This window comes from Ixodes scapularis, unplaced genomic scaffold, assembly GCF_016920785.2.
Source record: "Ixodes scapularis isolate PalLabHiFi unplaced genomic scaffold, ASM1692078v2 PGA_scaffold6__148_contigs__length_123643588, whole genome shotgun sequence".
NCBI lineage: Eukaryota > Metazoa > Arthropoda > Arachnida > Ixodida > Ixodidae > Ixodes > Ixodes scapularis.
The window spans coordinates 119,916,815-119,934,614 of record NW_024609881.1 but is presented as its reverse complement, the minus strand read 5'-3'; the positions used below and the strand labels follow the sequence as shown (position 1 = coordinate 119,934,614).

Below are 17,800 nucleotides of genomic sequence, written 5' to 3'. Positions count from 1 at the left end.
ACATACTTGTTCCTGTGCTTTTCGGAACATTGGCTCTTGCCCCCAGCCTTTTCCGGAATTCTAGGGCAGAGTTGCGCTAACGTTTGAGGTGCCGAAAAAACAACAGCGACAACCTGCTTTGTCGTCGCTCCAAGCGCTTGCGTGCCTAGGTTTTTTTCCTTCCGCTCTACCAAAGTGGCGGCCCGTCGCGCGAGTCTACTTTCCGCCGAGTGGGGGTCCCGTCGCGCGTGTCTAGTTTCCTCCGCTCCTCGGGGTGGGCCTGTATCGCGTGCTAAACAGCTTCGCTGGCCATCCACCTTCCCAGAATGGAATGGCTCCCGATTTGTTCGCATTTAACTGTTCATGTTATAGGGCAAGAGCGCATTTACCGCCTCAACTATTGCCGTCGCAGAGGGAGTATTTCGCTAAGTACTTTCTGCCGCCTGCAGACTTGTTGACATCTTTATTGCTATTTGTTTATCCCTGGAATTGACTTTCTGAAAATGACTGGCATAATAATGTTCGCGCAGTGTGGGCAGTTCATTTTTCGGGTTGCGCTGACTCATGGGCGACACCTGTGGACACTCGCAAGCACCCGCCATGCCACAAATATTTCCTTTCTCGAGGAGCTCTCGAAATGGGCGGGGGCGGAGGGGGGGGGGGGGGGGGGGGGGGTCTGCCCCTCCCGGGAAATTTCAGGGGTGGCTCGGGCCCCCGAGCCCCCCCCCCCCCCCCCCCCCCGTAGTTGACGCATATGCGCATGTAGAAATTTTAACATACAATCTGCTATGTCTAAGTTATGAAAGGGCAAATGCAGGGATACACCACATTTCATGGCATCAGGCATTATTTTTATTATCAGCGCAATACCATATTACTGGAGTAATAATTATGCGTTCGTAGAGCAGGTTTTGATGACGAGATATTAAAGGAAAAAGAGTTAAAGTGGCAAAACAAAGAAAGATATATATGTATATATGTATATATGTGTGTGTGTGTGTGTGTGTGTGTGTTTTCACCATATTACGGACCAGCCGCGGTACCTGAAAGAAAACAGTAAAAATATTAGTTGGACAAAAATGGTAGCGATCCCCACGGTTCAAAATAGGCCCCAGGGGCCTTGCAAACCCCTATTTATGACATCATGCATAAATGCGGTTATGACGTTAAAGTGAGGTGTTGGTGTTCTCAGGTGGCAAAAAAATTTCAATTGGTGGAAACTCGGTATTCTCCTCTCGATATTATTCCTATATCTGCGAGGTAACGCAAAAATTCGATATGATGTCAGAGCTACGGGTCGGTGGTCCGAGATGCGAAATTACCATCGGTAGAAACGCGGTCCTCCCAGTAATATTCGAATGTACAAAAGAAACGGCAGAAGTGTCGAACTTACAGTTGGTTTGAAGCAGACCGTTAATAACTCCGATTATGGGTTTTGTAACCACATTCTTCCCTATAGCATCTTCGATAATCTGCAACACGCTGCAAATTATGTTGGGCAGAAGTTTACTCAAATTTTTGTCCGAAAGATTTTCCAGAAGGCACTGCGGAAAGAGCAATAGAAAAAAATCGTCATCTTCATCATTCTGGAAACCCCATTGAGTATAGAATTTGTTGTGCTTGCATTATGCGCATGTTACGATTAGTTATGCTTGTGTTATGTATTGTAGTAGGCTCTTGTGAACGAGACAGTAATGGCCAAATAAGGTTTATAAAAAAAATCGAGAAAAGTTTAATGTTATTCAGGACAAGTGGTGTTTGAGATCACGTGCAGAGCTACACTTCAACGTTCCGAAGCTAGCTGCTTGCCCCGACGGTGGCCTACTATCGCAGTCTTCCTTAAATCGTACTTAGTCGTGCTGCGTTAAGGCCCGTTCACACTCTTGCGACCGAGTACGACTGAGAGAGACGAGATCTCTTACAACTTCTTAAATGTTTCTAGAATGAGGGAACATATTGACATTGTGGCGCCATCTATGCGGTGACCCTGGAACTGCATTTCACAAGAGCGAAGGTTTTGCGGGATTTTCGAGGTCAAATGTGCGTAATACCCATAGAAAGGCTCGTTTATAACATTGTCAAAAGTTTTTCGAGCCAAGAAAGAAAGGATAATTCTCGAGAAATAAAAAAAAAATATGCCGGACCGCCGAGTTTACACTGCTTCCCAATAGATGGCGCCAGTGTGTTTTCTGGTTTAACAAGTTTTAAGGAACCCAGGTCTAAGAGGTCGCAAGAGTGTGAACGGGCCTTTAGCCGAGCAAAGGCATTCGGGTTGCAGGTTCCGTGCTTCAAGTCCCACTGTTCCGCTTTGTAAGGCTGAATAATTAGGAGTATATTTCATTTAGAATAAGTATGTTTCTATGTGCTTTGAATACCCATGAATTGACATGCTATGCTTACGTACGATTTATGTTGCCTTGGACTGGGTGTAAGTTTTTCTTCACGCTGGAGCGTGACACTTTTTGCATGAAATTCAGCCCATGAACATGTTCCGCGTTATTAACATTCGAGATTTGACAATAATTTTCTTCTATCGTACTGAGGGACGGACTTAAGGCAGAGTGGGCAGCTGCCTAGTGCGGCAGAATTTTGGGGGCGGCCAAGTCATGGCTGCCCCCAAATTAATATACCCCTTTTTAATCTAGCTCTGAGTCTAGGTCTAGGTCGAAATCTAGCACTTTCGAAACTTTTAACTCCAAAATTAGATACTTTCCCCCCTTCCCTCCACTCCCCATGGTCACTGACTATAAAGAACGGGAGTTGGGTGGTGGGGTGTCACTGTCAAAGGCTGCCAAGGGTGGCAAAATTCTAAGTACACCCCTGATCATACTCATTGAAACCTTTCGATATAGCAGTATTACCTTTACAGCACGATAAATGGCTTCTATTGGAAGGAATGGAATGCTTTGTGTTTGTCAGCGCAAGAATACACTTTTAATAAGACAGTGGAGCTTTATTTATTTATTTATTTTTTCATGTACAAATACCCAAAAGCCCAAAACAATGGGTCCAGGCAGGGTCGCGGTGCAAAACCAAAGTGCGGATAGAGGTATATAAACAAGTACAAACAAGCAATACAATATGCGGTTGCGATTACCGTCAATTTCAATGGTGCCATACTTCCTAAGAAGCTCTTATCTTAGGGGCATTTACGACTTCTGACTCCAGTTTATTCAAATCGTCTATACCATATTGGAAAAAATGCAAAATTTTAAGGTGTCGGCAAAATACGGATATGACTGAATATATTTGTTATGCTGTATACGAGTAAGAAGTTTGCCTGAGTCATCTGGGAGGTCCGAGTGGACGTATCTTAAGATATCAATATTATGCTGTCAATTTTCTAATAGAACGAAATGTATTAGGTTGTGAGATTACATGCGTATCTTTATGTCAGGCAGCCCCGCCCTAACTTTGAGCATTGGTACTGAGCCTGTGGAATGATAACGGTTATCGATAAACCTCACTGCCTTATTTTAGAATTGCTCAAACTTATTGATGTTACTATGAGTGAAGGATTCGGAGGGCATACTCGCGTAATCTATGATTGGTAGAACAAGGTCATAAAATAAAGTAAACATTTTACGTAATACGTAATAAATATCTTTTGCTCATGTTATGGTACAATAATAAATAGCAAAGTGTAGAACTTACTATAGAGGTCTGACTTGGGCAATGATGTGAACGGTTGTCAGAATTTTCGGACAGGACACATGATTACATCAAATAGAAATCAAAGCGCCGTACGTTTGTTTATGGGTAATTATGCATCTTACGCCTACTGTGGTTAGGTTTTCGATGTCCGAAATACCTGTGACATGCTTCTCAGCTTATTACCTACTTATAGTGCGGAAGCGGTTGTCCAGAGAATAAAGGACTATATATTTGGTATATTTGTTCAACGAAATCCTTGAATTTGTACTATTCTAGCAGAATAGTAGTACATAAAACACTTTTAGCATCTTTATAAAAATGCAATGTTACCTCCGAATCCGAAAGCAGGGCAAAATAAAACTTTATTTGGCTGGAAAGGCCAATTTTTAGAGTTTCACAAATTTATGTAATTATAGTTGATAAAACCCACTAAAGCGATATTTTATCTTTAATAATTGCAAATGCTTCGAAATCACTTTAGGATCAACACCGCTTCAAACAGGCGTGGCAAAGCAATAATAAACCCATATCTGTAGTCAACTTCTTGTTTGCGAATTTTATTTAATAAAATTTTTGAACGCCCGGGGCTTGAAATAACAAGCATTCACTCATATATCTCACGTACACCAGAATGATAGAATGCCGAAATTTCCATATGCCGTTTGGTTTTTCTTAATACGTGAAACGAATCAATACAGCTTTTGTTTTATTGGCATTTTTCTGGTGGTGTGAACTTATAAAAAAAACAAAAAAAACTGCTCGGTGCCATTTTAAGGTAAGCAGTGATGGCAGAGGCGAGCTGGTGTATATCTATAATTTTCTTAAGCCAGCTTTAGCTTCTTTCTATTTACACCATTATCAAGGTCACCACTTTGCCTCAGTATACACAGAAAACGCCTACAAGTTCGGAACATACAATGTTCTCAACTTATGGATTTTTTTTTAGTGAATTGGGTGGCACCATTAAGAAATGACAATGTCGTATACATCAAGATGTCACTGAATAAGCAAGTCGGCCTAGTTTGAAACATCGCCTACCGTCATTCTGTTGTTGTTGTTGTTTTTTTTTGTTTTTTTTTTACTTTTTAGGTTTGTAAGTGACGGGCGTGTTGGTAAGGGTACTGAATATGGAAAAGGGACAACGGACGGACGACGACGAGGCGGTGAAGTGCCCTAGAAGGTTGAGTCACCTCCTTTCCGCTTCCCTTCCCCCCCCCCCCCCTCCCTTGTTCTCTCCCTCTACCCTACATATACAGATTTGGGGTTAATAAATTTCCGCCGCTATTTGGAAGTCGTCGTTTCTCGTTGTTGTTCGTTCTTTGTCCCTTCCCCATATCCAGTGGTCTTTAGATTGGTCTCATTCTGCACCCAGTATCAGGTGGCTTAAAGGGATGCTGAACCGAAATTTGAATTTCCCAAAACACGCGGCAAATGCGTGCAACGGGATGCTACAAACACCAAAGCATCGCTCATACAGCGTTATCTCGAACGGATGACCGTATTTTTCACAAAAGGAGGCGCGTTTGGCAGGAATGTTGACTTCATGTTTCTCTGAGAAGGAGAGAGACCGGCCTCGCGTCTTCTCCGCCTCGCGGCCCTGAGGGAGCGAAGCAAAGGGAGGAGGAAACACGGTATCTTGACGGTCACGGGCCTCGTCACCCTCGTTCAATCTCGACCTCTTTTTCCGAAAATACGGCCGTCCATTCGAGATATCGCCTTACGAGTAGTGCTGTAGGGATTGTAGCGTCCCGCCTACATCTCCTGCATTCATTTCTTGAAATCCAAATTTATGTTCACCATCCCTTTAAGAAAATAACTCGAAATAGAAATGAATACTGAACTATAAATTACACGATAAACTGAGTAGGAACGCTTCGAGCAAAAAATGAAAGTCTTACCTGCCTCCTTCGGGAGATAATTGAAACCTAGCCTTTTTCACTTTAATGCAATGAAGGTGATCTTATTTTTCTTAGATGTCTAATTAATTATGAATGCAGCGATTGCGCATTGTTACCTGTATAAGATCGAAAAGCACCTGAACAGCACTCCCCTGTAAAGATATCGAAACACAGTAAGACGTCATGTTCAGCACTGACGACATTGCAAAATAAAAGAGGAATTGTACGGATATATAATTTACCGTTACTGGCTGCCCATTCTCGCAAGTCTGAAACTCTGTTCCGACACACTGCAGAAAACCAAAAACACGGCGGTGAACAAATACACGTCTTGGGAATGCAACTTTCTAGTAAATAACAAGGTGAAAATTGCAGGGTTTTTCTTTCGAACACCCGGATTGAGGGATGGGTGGATCCATGCTAACGGCCGTACTCTTTATAACAAGCCGTAGCTTTCGCCGCCAGTCAATCTTCTAAATATTGTTTTCCCTCATTCTGCCGTTCTAGTCTCATTCAGCCGTTCTATGAGAAGTATAAATGCACCCACACATTTATGATTTTCACAAGTTTATTCCGTATACTTATTCCCACTGGGTCCCCATTTTCATCGTTAAATACCGTTATTCCTGACTTGTCGCTATAGAATGTCAAACCTAGAAAGTCCCCTTCCCCTCCACAGATTTCATTTAGCTTTTGTAATACAACCCGGCTAACTCTTTGCTGTGGACTGTCGGCTGTGTAGTACAATCCTGGTATAAATTGATTCCCATTTCCCCCTCTTCCAAATACGACACATAAAATCTAAATTGAACTCATTTACTTCTTAATGAAAAACGCGAAAACAAATTTAGAGAAAAACCTTTTCACGTTTTCAGGACGGTGCGTTACGGATGTCAAAAGAAGGGAATTCCTCTGCCGTTTCTCGCGGTTACAGACAACGCCTGCTCCACTCCATGGGACCGTTAATGCTTTCGCATTAATAATAGTGAAATATATATTTAAATAAGATGTCAAAATGATCACTGCTGTCTTTCGGTCTTATACTGGGTGATTTTTAAGGTTAAAATATTTGTTTTAAATAGCCACGAAAGCTACACTAATTCAGTTGGTGCAGGTGAGTTATAGGGTCAGGCGGACTAAATGTAGCGGGCCAATCATAACAATAAGTCGGCTAATTAACTAAAATATGTTTATAACGTTTCAGTTACTAATAATAAGCAGATGGTTCTAATGAGAAACTGTCTGAGCATCATCGAAAATTACTAAATCAGTCGTGCAGCAGGAGTAAGGCTGCCGGTCACGTTCATGCTCGTTTTTTTCGTCTGTTATCATCTGTGTTATCTCACACCAGCTACAGTGGCTTAAAGGGGGTAGTGTGGTTACCGCGTAGCCACCACCATGCATCGGGAACGGCCACTCCTTGGAAGACAATGTAGGTGGCGCTTCGATCCGCAGCTCCGTTGGGTGCTTCAATCGGCCGGCAGATAGAGGCACCCTAACACGCTTCATAACTAATATAAATACCTAAAAAACAATTATTTGTTTCCAATGAACTTCCAAGGATATGATTTGTGTTTGAAGGTGAATAAAAAATGTGAAACTAGCAGACGACGGTGTAGTCGACAGCTGCGAATCGGCCGGAGCTGGCCGGAGCCAAGCTGACCAAGCGGCCAAGCCGGAGCCATAGCCGGAACGACGGTGCTGCAAGCGCCAGCGCCACCCGCGTTTGTCTTCCAACGCTGTGCCGCTTCTCCGGTTTCGCTCGTTACACTACCCCCTTTAAGCCACTGTACACCAGCCTTGCGCCTGTTGCGCGAAGGGAAACTTTAGCGCACTACCGCGGTTCCCACGCACTCAAAGTCTTTCTAAAATTTACTGATATAGTTTTTGATGACGCTTTGCAAGTTTCTTATTATAACAATGCGTATTTTTACGAATTAAAAAGGTAATTAACAAATTTTAGTTAATTTTTTGACTGATCATGACCGTTATCCCACTGTAAATATTATTATTATATTATATTCTCCTCGCCGTATAATCTACAGACACACCACATATTAGCACAGTGAGGAATAAAACTTGGCCAAACGTTTGAAGCCTTGCAGGCCCTTCGTCAGTCTAAGACTATCAATTTTATATTTGCTTTGATTCTATAACTCGCGAGAGCTTGCTTTGTTAGCGCAGGTTGTCATCCGTTTATAAAAAAAAACTCTCATTTGCATCCTGTTTATTGCTCAAGTTTATTTATAGTGAACATTGTAGCAAGATCCACTCAGATGTGAATCGACACTGAATAATCTTACCGCGCCAGCCCCAAGTACGCTTGGAAGGTTGATCTCAATTGGATCTCCGCACACCGCGGCGGTGTTCACCGTCAGAACGTTGCAGTTCACTTTGAACAGGAGCCCCGTCACTTGGCAAACACCTTTAATGGCGTCAATCACAATGCCTGTAAGAACATTAAAAGGTGAAGAGGACAGAGCGTCAGATTCAAATTAGTTCGATCGCGTGCCGTTAAGGTAATTTAGGCGGCCGTTAAAGGCGAGGTTTCGCTGCGGATTGCGTGTGTCATACACGTATAAAATATAGCTAAAGTGCAAAAATTTTGTTATTGTTTTAATCTCTAAATTACTACCCGTAACGTTTTCACGCTAACTTTGGCGGGACATTCCAATGTCGTTACATCGTGACATAACAGCGACAATTGACGTGTCGATACTTTGGCGAAGTTTAACCAAAAAAGCGTTTGGCTGAACTTCGCGGAGAAATATTTCCTTAACAACAACCACAGCATGTATTCAATTGAAAGTATGAGATTCAGAAGGCGTTTTTAAGATAGGCCACTGCGAGCAATAATGCGTGCCTAATTGTCCGCTTTGGAGGGCTGTCACGTCAAATTCAAACGATGCATTGCTTAAAAATACGCTGAACGTACCCAGATTGTTCCTCTGGAATACGTATTCGAGAAGCTGCAGAATTGTGTACAGCTGGGACCCCAGATTCAAATCACCAATTCCTTGCAAGACGCACTAAAGAGGACAGAAATCAGTGCTTGAGATCAGGACGTCAATCCAGATTAGGGACAGAGACATTCCTTGCGTTAGACGTAAATGCGATTTAGGTTTCATCCCCTAAGATGGAGTAGATTTAGAAGAGGATAGACGGAGAGCATCACCTACGTAGGAACACGTAGAAAGTCACACCTTCTACACTACCGGTGTTCAGCTGACAAACGACCGGCATCATGCTATTGCTAGCAGTTGCGCGCCACCTATAGGCAAACTACCTATTTATCCAGCAATTTTCGTTTTTAACGGAATGTTTAACGTTGATCAATACATTTTGAGAAATCTGGAGCGACTGCTTTCCCCCAATGCACTTGGGAGAGCCAATCATTGAAATCCACGAAGTGGTCTTGGCGAAGGACTAAGCTGCTAATATATTTCGACAAAAAGACGCGTTCTACAGTGTGGCTCTGAGCTCACTACAGTCCGTAGAGTGCATTGATTGGCTCCCCCCAAGTGCATTGCGGGAGAAGAGATGCTGCAGATTTCTTAGAGTGTGGCCCCTTTTCAAAAGTGTGCGCCATCCAGTAGCGGTTATCTCAATTATCCGAGACTTTCATCGCTTGTGCACGTGGTCTGCGAATCTATCGGACAGAAAAACTCTATCGTGTTCCGGCGAGGACTCGGATCTGGTCACGCATTTTGAGGCGCTTTGCGTCTAAGAAATGGCCACCGCCAATGTCGCTTGATGGGGCTTAGAAGCATCTCGGTTGTACTGTTGCTCAAACACATCCTTAGGACTATTACAAAAAAAAATATTGTAAAAATTCAGCGTAATAATGCGAGAATAAGTCTAGTGCACGACCTATGTTAAGTAATGCACTGGAAGGTAATATATGACTCCGAAAAAAGCATTACCGCGTTATTCTTTTACCCCAAAAGTAAACTACTAAACTGCTCATCGCCAAACGGTGTCTCCACCCAGATGCTGGATCGTATTCCAAAGTTTTTGATCTATCGGTCATCTTTGGCGCCGTTCACACACTTGCGACCGAGTAAGACCGAGAGAGACAAGACCGTTTTATAATCTTTTTACGACGGCGGACAGGACGCGCTGCTGCGGGGCGGGTCCTCCGCCGTTGCAAGAGGCTTAAAAACCGGCCTTGTCTCTCCGTCCTACACGGTTGCAAGTGTGTGAACGGCGCTTCAGACAAAAGTTATGTGATTTTCAGAAAAGTAAATGAAAACATAGGGTTCGTTCCTTTAACTGGCTTCGTTCATCTTCGCGTATTTTTAGCATTCGTCGGTCGTCATTTTTCTTATGGAAAATTTTCGAAAATCACGAAACTTTTGAAATATATTAAACGGGCGCAGACTCTTAAACATCGGCCTCTTATTCGAACAACTGCCCTATAAAAACACTGGAGAATAATTTCATTTTAAATTATTCCTTCCACAGAAATTGGTGAGCCCTTGCGTGAGAGGTAAACATGGGCGAATATAACGCAACACTTTACAACAGAAATATAAGAAATAGTCGCTCGTACCACTGTCGGGATTATTTCAAGCTCGCAGTGAAATAATGATGCTTAAAAGTGATAAAACATAAACGCAACTCGATAGTGTTCCAGGGCTGCCGGATAGATGGCGCCAATGTGGTAAGTAGAGAGCCCGTATTACAGAGAATGTCCAACTACTCAATCGGAGTCACGTGGTTTGAAGGCGGCGTTCGTAACACGAGCGCCGAGGAGGTGACGAACGCGTTGATCGTCTGCGAGCGCCTCCGCCTTTCCGCCTGCTTTCCTCCTCGTCACGCGACAACACAGCGCATGCGCACTTGAGACCAATCTCCGTGGGAGGCGTCCGCCTTTAAATTGCGAAAGCTCCGCATGGTTTGCATACGCTCCCTAGGCACTCTAGCGTTTAGCGGTTAAAAATGAACGCGCCTGCCTCAAAAACGCCTAACTTGGCATAAGTCTGGCAACACTTACGGCCTAACTTGGGCATAATACGGTTCCACTCGAAGGCGTCAGTTGTGCCAAAGTACTTTTCTATTGCGCTTATATGGATTTTCTCCAGCTCGAAACATAATTGCCAAACCGTCAGATTTGAGAAAATAATGCCACGTAGAACCAAACGCCAATAATGAAGCTTTGATCTGGCACTTGTTGGGCAGTTTAGGCGCAATGCTCCCACATACAATCCGAGCAACCAGAATGGAACCCTAACTTTTGCACTCGTCTGCCGATTTGTTCTCAAAGATGCTGGATGACAGAAACTACCAGCTGTGAAGCCTTTCTTTGGTGCTTGTTTAGCGAATTGGAGACATTATGCCCGTACTCTGGCAAAAGAGTTCGGCTCTACCTTGACTTCTTCGGGCACTTTAAGACTCTAAATTACCAGGCCCAAAAGAGCTGTGCTGCCTGAATAGAGCGTTCCCCAGCTCACGATCATGATCACGTGATCAGGATAAAAAGAAATTCCAAAACTAAGAACTCACCAGAACCACTTTACCAAGTTCGAAAATGGCGCCATCCTTTGGATAAAACAAAATGACAGAAAAATCGTTATGTGGGGGCCCTTAGCCTTTAGATGGCTAACAGTGTTTGGCTAGGTCATTGAGGGTGGATTGGGTTTAATGAAAGTGGCAGAAGTAAGCAGAAGGAGGTAGTAATCAGTTACATAATTTAGATTTCGACGCAATTTAGCTTTGTATTTATTGCTTTATGCTTTATGTTATGTTGTTTATATTGTAGTTCGGACTAACTCGTCGTTATGAATTCTTGTGAGTCAAATCATGCACTTTTTCACCTACTGCACTGTAAAACGTTGTGACGATATATTGTCGGCACCCATAAGAATAAAAGAAAAATTCCGAAAAGATATTAATTCGTTAAGTTGTTTTTCGTTACATATGAGATACCTCGAAAACGCATGTAATAGGATTTTTATACGGACACTCACTACCTATACTATAACACTATAACTATACTGATATGAAATGTATAATAATATACCCTGCGGCTCCCCAAGACAGTAACTGAACTACAGGAGAGTGCTCACTTGCTTTCCCTAATGACTGTGGCCAAGTACAAAACAAAAGTTGTACTCACGCTGTCTTGAATGCAGAGATTTTGATTCTCTTCGAGGCACTATTATGAAGAAGGTGGTTGTAATAAGATGTAGCAAAAAACAATTACTGTCGTGAAAAACTTTTCACGAGAGCAGCATGATAGTTTTTATTGTAGTTTCTACATATCAGCTAAAGGCACACCTTGAACGAATACGACAAACACATTACGTTTTTTCGACCTTTTAAAACCTGGCGTGCCAGCTTCGTTTAACGTTCAACGAATGAGCTGACGTTTTAGAGACAAGTGTGCAGAGGAAATACATAAATGCCAAAGTACGTACCTACATAGTTCTATGAGCAAAAAACAGAAACGCAATTTGTGTTTGTCTCGAAGATCTTTTTTAATATTCGCATGAGCAAAACGGTAAAAGTGCACACCAGCTATTCGTTTATTTGTTGAATGGTCGTGTACCTATTCGCATAAGTTACGAACGCAGACTCCCTAAAATAAACATATAAACCGAGCTGATTGCACAAATCAAAGAGATTAGAAAGCTTTAGTAATGAATCTCCTCTAAGAATACCTGCAGACGTAAAATTTACGAACACAAAGTACAAGCCAGTAAAAGTAAAAGCCAAATATTTGAAACTCGTAAGACGTGTTGCCTGGCCAATATGGTTGCGGAAATGTACCTCTCCGAGACCCAGGACATTTGGCAAAGTGAGGTTGATGCATGAACCTGTAAAAAAAAAATCGCGAAGCGAAGAAGCCTAAGATTAGAACATATATCCTAGTAAGATAAAAATATAAATGTTTAAAATAAACATATCAGCATATAAGATCGTCTAAAATAGCGCAACGCAGCAGAGGCTGGTTGCATTATTTCTCCACGGGGCGTGGTGCCGTCGGGGCCGAGAAGCGCTGCGATTACAAACCGAAACCTAAAAACCCATCGAATTTGTGCGGTTCATCAGAAAACCGTAAAATATTTCACGTGCCTTCTATCGTTTTGCTGTTTGTTGATTTAGTGTGTTTCGATGATGCTGAGCATTTTTTTATATCGAAATATGCCCTGAAACACAACAATAAAAAAGTTAATTACGCAAAAATAATTAACAATCTAATTGTCCCGAACTTTAATAACTTTTTTAAATAGGCCCATGGCGCAGGACCAAAACACCACAAGCCTTTGTTTTCGTTTCATTGCGTAGTTTTCGCAATATGCAATTTGTCCACCTTTCGTGAAACACCCTGTATGTATTTATTTATTTATTCTGCTTAATGTGAACATAAACAGTTCAGGGTCTTAACAGGGTGCACAGACTACAATCAATAAAATACCAAATACAAACAAACAAACAGACAAGAAGGACGTGATTTTGGAAAAGTAAAAAGTAAATAAACAAAGCTACATAAAGCAACAGGCCCGGCTGTCCGCCAAGCGGCCAACAAAAATTTGTTTAAAAGTTGTGAGGGGTGAAAACAAGTCTAAATCTTTCCTATAGTTATTATAAAGGAGCTTTAGGCGTGTCATTGGGGACTGGACACCAACGTTCGGCAGGTAAAAGAAATGAAAATAATTTACACTTCTGAGGAACACAAAAATAGATCGCACTTAAAAGCACGCGTGTATCAAGCGCAGCGTTTACTTTCTGAGAGAAAAAAACCGAATTCATGCGCTAATCTTCTTTTCTGCAAAGGTACAAGATGAGGGAGATTAAGTAGGCATTCATAATCAAAATAAATATGTCTCCCAACCCATCTTTCATAAGCAATACGTACGACACGACGCTGCACTTTTTCTAAGATACATGAATTTGTTATTCCAATGGTGTTCCATACGACTGAGGAAAACTCGACTTTGGAGAAAACAAGGTCACAAAAAAGATCAATCATGCTAGCGTGAATATGAAAATTTTGCGTCATTCGGGTAATAACCCCCTAGCACCTGAGAAGTGTCATTCACAATTTTCGAAACGTGCTCAATAAACGATAGGCAGGACTCATAGAGCACTCCCAGGTCACGAATTGTATCCTACCTCGCAATAGCTGAACCTAACATGGTATACGGGTATTTAATGCTGGTTGTTTGATGGGTATAAGCAAGAACCTTGGTTTTATTGGAGTTATAAGTAACAAATTATTTTCAAGCACCAATTTAGAAGTGCCTGGACATCGTCTTTCATCATCTGACAGTCTGTAGCTGCATAAACTTCGCAATAACTTTTTACATGATATGCGAACTGCAGAACCTCTGAACGCTGCACACTATATGCCATATCATTCAGAGAAATGCTGAATATCAGCAGCCGAAGATTAGACCCCTGAGGCGCTCCAGTATTCAAAACATTCGAGGTAGAAAAACACCCCTCCGAAAACACTCGGGTTGGTCTTCCACCAAGATAACTTGACAACCAACCGCAAGACGAGCTAGTCGTGCTAAATACTGACGATTTGACCAATTTGACCAATTTGATCTACAAGATCAAAACCTTTAGTGCAATCGAAATCAACAGTATCAGCTTGTACATATGTGAGCGATATAAAGGTGAACAGCCCTCTTCTTGTTTTTGACGCTCCTGCAACTTTTGGAACAAGCTCTGTTCCAGAAAAAGGCTAAAACGCAACGTTTAGACCCTTGGCCACGTACCATTTGAGACGTTGAGAGTTAATATAGCTTTAGGGAGCCGTAAAACAGGCAAGAAAGTGGGTAACTTGTTCACCTTCATATTTCCGGCGGGTGTACACAGAAAGTGACCTTAGGTAAATGGTGTTCCAAGTATGATACAAGGTTAGTTTCCACTGAGTGCCCTTAACAGACGTGCTAAGAAACGTGCTAAGAAAAGAAATTGGCCTAAGTGACTAATCCAGTCAGTGCGACCAGATTTATGTATAGGTACAACTACTGCAGTCTTCCATTCATGAAGAGATACCTTTGCCTCTAGTGATATATTTAAAATATAGAGCAACAAAAATATACGCAACCTATATTACTTTTAGAAGTTTCGATTTGTTTCTGGGACAAAGCAGGCATGAAATCTTTCGTCCTTCGATAAGGTAGCAGTCAAGGGAGTTGAGATAAGACAGATATTATGAAGCTAGGAACTTACCGTCTCCAGCAGCCGAGGTGTGATTTACGCAGAAGAAGAGAAGGCAAAGAATAGCGACTTCAACGGAGTTCATTCTCGGTCGCAAGAATAAAACTTTCGGCGTTGATTCCTAAACAAGAATTATAGTTCCTTTTCTCTGCTGAGCGCAAAATCGTTATCATCTATTTATACTAAAATTATCAGGCAGGCTCTACCAAACGCAGAACAAAGCACAGAAAAACACCAGAAGACGTCATTGAGTGACGTGCGCATGGAGCCAGTCGGGTTCTGTTTGAAATTTCACGTGATTAAATTTATGACGCAAACGACAATAGCCATGGTTTCTAAGTTATAATTAGAAAGAAACAGGCGGGACTAAAAGTCCGACACATCCATGGAAGGAGACCCACGTGCCCTACCTTTTGTCTATTGTATTTAGTCGTTACATAGCGGATGTAGTACGATAAACATTAGCGACATTTTCAAACGTTTTTGGCGAACATTTTATTAGTTGAAGAGCAGCCGAATTGAGGGGCTTTTTTCCTGTTTGCACCGAGAGCAATTTCAACGGGGCACGTGTGTCACAAACTGCAGCTAAATAGAAAAAATAAAATTTAATAAAAAAAAGTATGCCAGAGCTTTTGCCGTGCCTCCCTGCAAGTTACGTCGAAATGCTATAGTATTGCTTGTCTTCTATGAGGGCTATGTTACGTTTACCGAAATGCGACGCACCCGATAGTGGACAAATCAACATTAAAAGTATATTTTTATTCCATAAAATACTGCCTCCTCTCTCGAGCTATCGCCGCCCGCTCCTTTCTTTTCCGAGGCATTCTGAAGACTTCGCCACGTCCTGGAAGTGCCTGATCCTGCTCATGGACGCGATAAGGAGTGGAGAACGGCACAGAATAACTATGGCTTCAGAGGTCTCCCCGGTTGCACAGGGTTCGAGGGTCCGATTAAAAATATAAAAAATGGAAACAGTGTTCAAGGGTCCGGCTCGAAATAACGAGGTCATTGGTTCGGTTGTCTTTAAAAGTGTTTTTTTAATTGAACCACTAATTATTGTTTTTTGGTATAGGCGGATGCGTTTCGTGTTACTGATTGACATATTTTGGAGGAGGTTGCCGCAAAAAATGCTATCGCACTTAAAGCACCCGAGCTTTTTCAGCCCCATTAAAATTTCACTATCCTTATGACCGGTGTGCTTCAATATAGACGAGTATTTAAAGTTAAAAAGAAACGGGTTGTTCTCCGGGTTAGTGGATACTAACTCTCGCGGACGCCGCCATGCACGTATATGGCGGCGAGAAAGTGTGAATGAAAGGCCGCGGTTATACATTGAAAAGCTCAGTGAACTTGGTGAAAGAGCTATCCCATAAACAGAATGGCTGACGGTTTTCAGGATGTGCGTCATTTTTTTTTATGTTGCAGCTGAAATAAGACGTGGAAATCGGAATGGTTCAGCTTGCGAGAGGTACTTTTTATATTGTCGGTTTTGATATCATTTTTGGTCAGGGCTGCCGACTATCGCGATACAAATGTATGGCGAGACACTTTCTAGTATTTCTATTTCTGTATCCAGATAAATCTTCAAACATGCATTTGTATCTCTGTTGTATAATGCATTTACGATGTATTGATTTTATCTCAACACTGTATCTGGTTGCATTTGTTATCGAAAATGAACTGTTGTGTTTCTGCGATAAACTAAAAAAACTTAATTTTTAAGGCAAAGGATTACAGAATTTATATTATCGACTCGTCACATAACCTCCCCGGCAAGAGGAAGCCTAGTTGCCTCGTACACGCAAACAGACAACACGATTAAAAACAAATCAAAACGACAACAACAAAACAAACGTAGTTTGAAGAAAGGTCCCTCGAAAGATCATCAGAATAACTTCCTCCCACATAACCCTCCATTCTATCTATTGTAGCACATAGAACGCTAGAAAGAAAGCGAGTGGAGACGAGGTATTTGTATCCGACAATTCTCTTCTCCAGTCTCAAACCCCCATAAAGGCTTGAAAAGTAATTCGCTCCATTAGAGAAGACGAGCGTACGCAAAAAAAAAAACTGGTATTATTTGATTACAATTTTTTTCTACTAATAAACCCCGGCAGAGAGTTGTATTACCGTCGCTAATTTTATAGAATGTTCTTTCTTTATCCAATAAAAGACTAATCTTTGCTTCTTTTTTAAGTAAATTATAGTTATGATTGTAATTAAATACAATTGACGGCCAAGCTGTCCAAGCCAGTACGATACGAGTTAAGCCCCAAAGCAGCCGAGAGAAATCTTCAAAAAAGAAATTACAACAATCGTAGCTCTTCTGTTGTGTCGCTGTATCGCTTTTTATTTCCTCTTTTTGACAGTTCATCGAAAATAAAACACCCGGAAATCCCTCAGATCCGCCTGCTCACTCGCTTCCTTAGTCGGCTCAGTCTACACGTTAAAAGCGGCCGAGAAGGAGGCCGCACATTTTGCTGGCAGCACCACGCATTGCGAAGCCTTTTTTACTCCGTGGCCGTATTTAGCCTGACCACCATAAATCGCTACCTTTTTCCACCCTGGAACGGCTTGGCCGCGGCTACTTCTCACACCAGCAACGGCGTAAAGCATAGTGCCTTCAAACTTGCCGCATTTTGGATCATTTTTAAGCTGGACAGCTTCTTTGGATATCCAAAAGCTGGCCTTCACGGGGCTACCCAGTTCACTCGGTATTGACAGCAGGGCAGACGCTATTCGTGCTTTAGGCCAATCGTGTCTCCGGTTAAGGTCACGTGACTACAGTCTCGAAGCTGGTGAAAAGGCAGAACACGTCACCTACCCGAAGCCCTAGGTCACACATAGCGTCCACTGCTTTATCAGCCTTGGAAACAAGTGACAAATCCACTCGTTGTGTTTGTTCTTGGGATGCCCCTGAAGACTAGACTTTCTGAGCGCACCCCCATTCTGGCCTTGAAGCAGTTGCCGCCTTTCTACTCCTTCCCTTTTTTTCCCTCTCTACCTAAACGAAAAGTGTGGTAGAAGATGAGCACTCGCCGGACCAACCAACCGTACACTTTTTATCGCTTGACTCCGCTTTCTTTGCTCGG

General features: G+C 42.3%; 1 protein-coding gene across 1 annotated transcript; it reads right to left on the bottom strand.

Annotated features, from left to right (window-relative positions):
• Nucleotides 1-808: 808 nt before the first annotated feature.
• LOC115327485 lies at nucleotides 809-14,845 on the bottom strand. The gene is made up of 10 exons (XM_042294578.1): nucleotides 14,721-14,845; nucleotides 12,303-12,349; nucleotides 11,650-11,688; nucleotides 11,037-11,072; nucleotides 8,467-8,560; nucleotides 7,835-7,980; nucleotides 5,774-5,821; nucleotides 5,648-5,683; nucleotides 1,373-1,523; nucleotides 809-1,022 (listed from the first exon to the last, which is right to left on the bottom strand). Exons 1-10 carry the CDS (start codon nucleotides 14,791-14,793, stop codon nucleotides 1,003-1,005), a joined length of 690 nt encoding a protein of 229 aa, XP_042150512.1. The 5' UTR covers nucleotides 14,794-14,845; the 3' UTR covers nucleotides 809-1,002.
• Between the last annotated feature and the right edge of the window lie 2,955 nt (nucleotides 14,846-17,800).

Coding starts and splice junctions, on each gene's coding strand:
- LOC115327485 (XM_042294578.1), bottom strand. CDS start 14,793: ATGAACTCCGTTGAAGTCGCTATTCTTTGCCTTCTCTTCTTCTGCGTA. Junction 8,561..11,036: donor AACTTGGTAAAGTGGTTCTG/GTGAGTTCTTAG, acceptor TGTCCTCTTTAG/TGCGTCTTGCAAGGAATTGG. Junction 5,684..5,773: donor AGAATGGGCAGCCAGTAACG/GTAAATTATATA, acceptor ATATCTTTACAG/GGGAGTGCTGTTCAGGTGCT.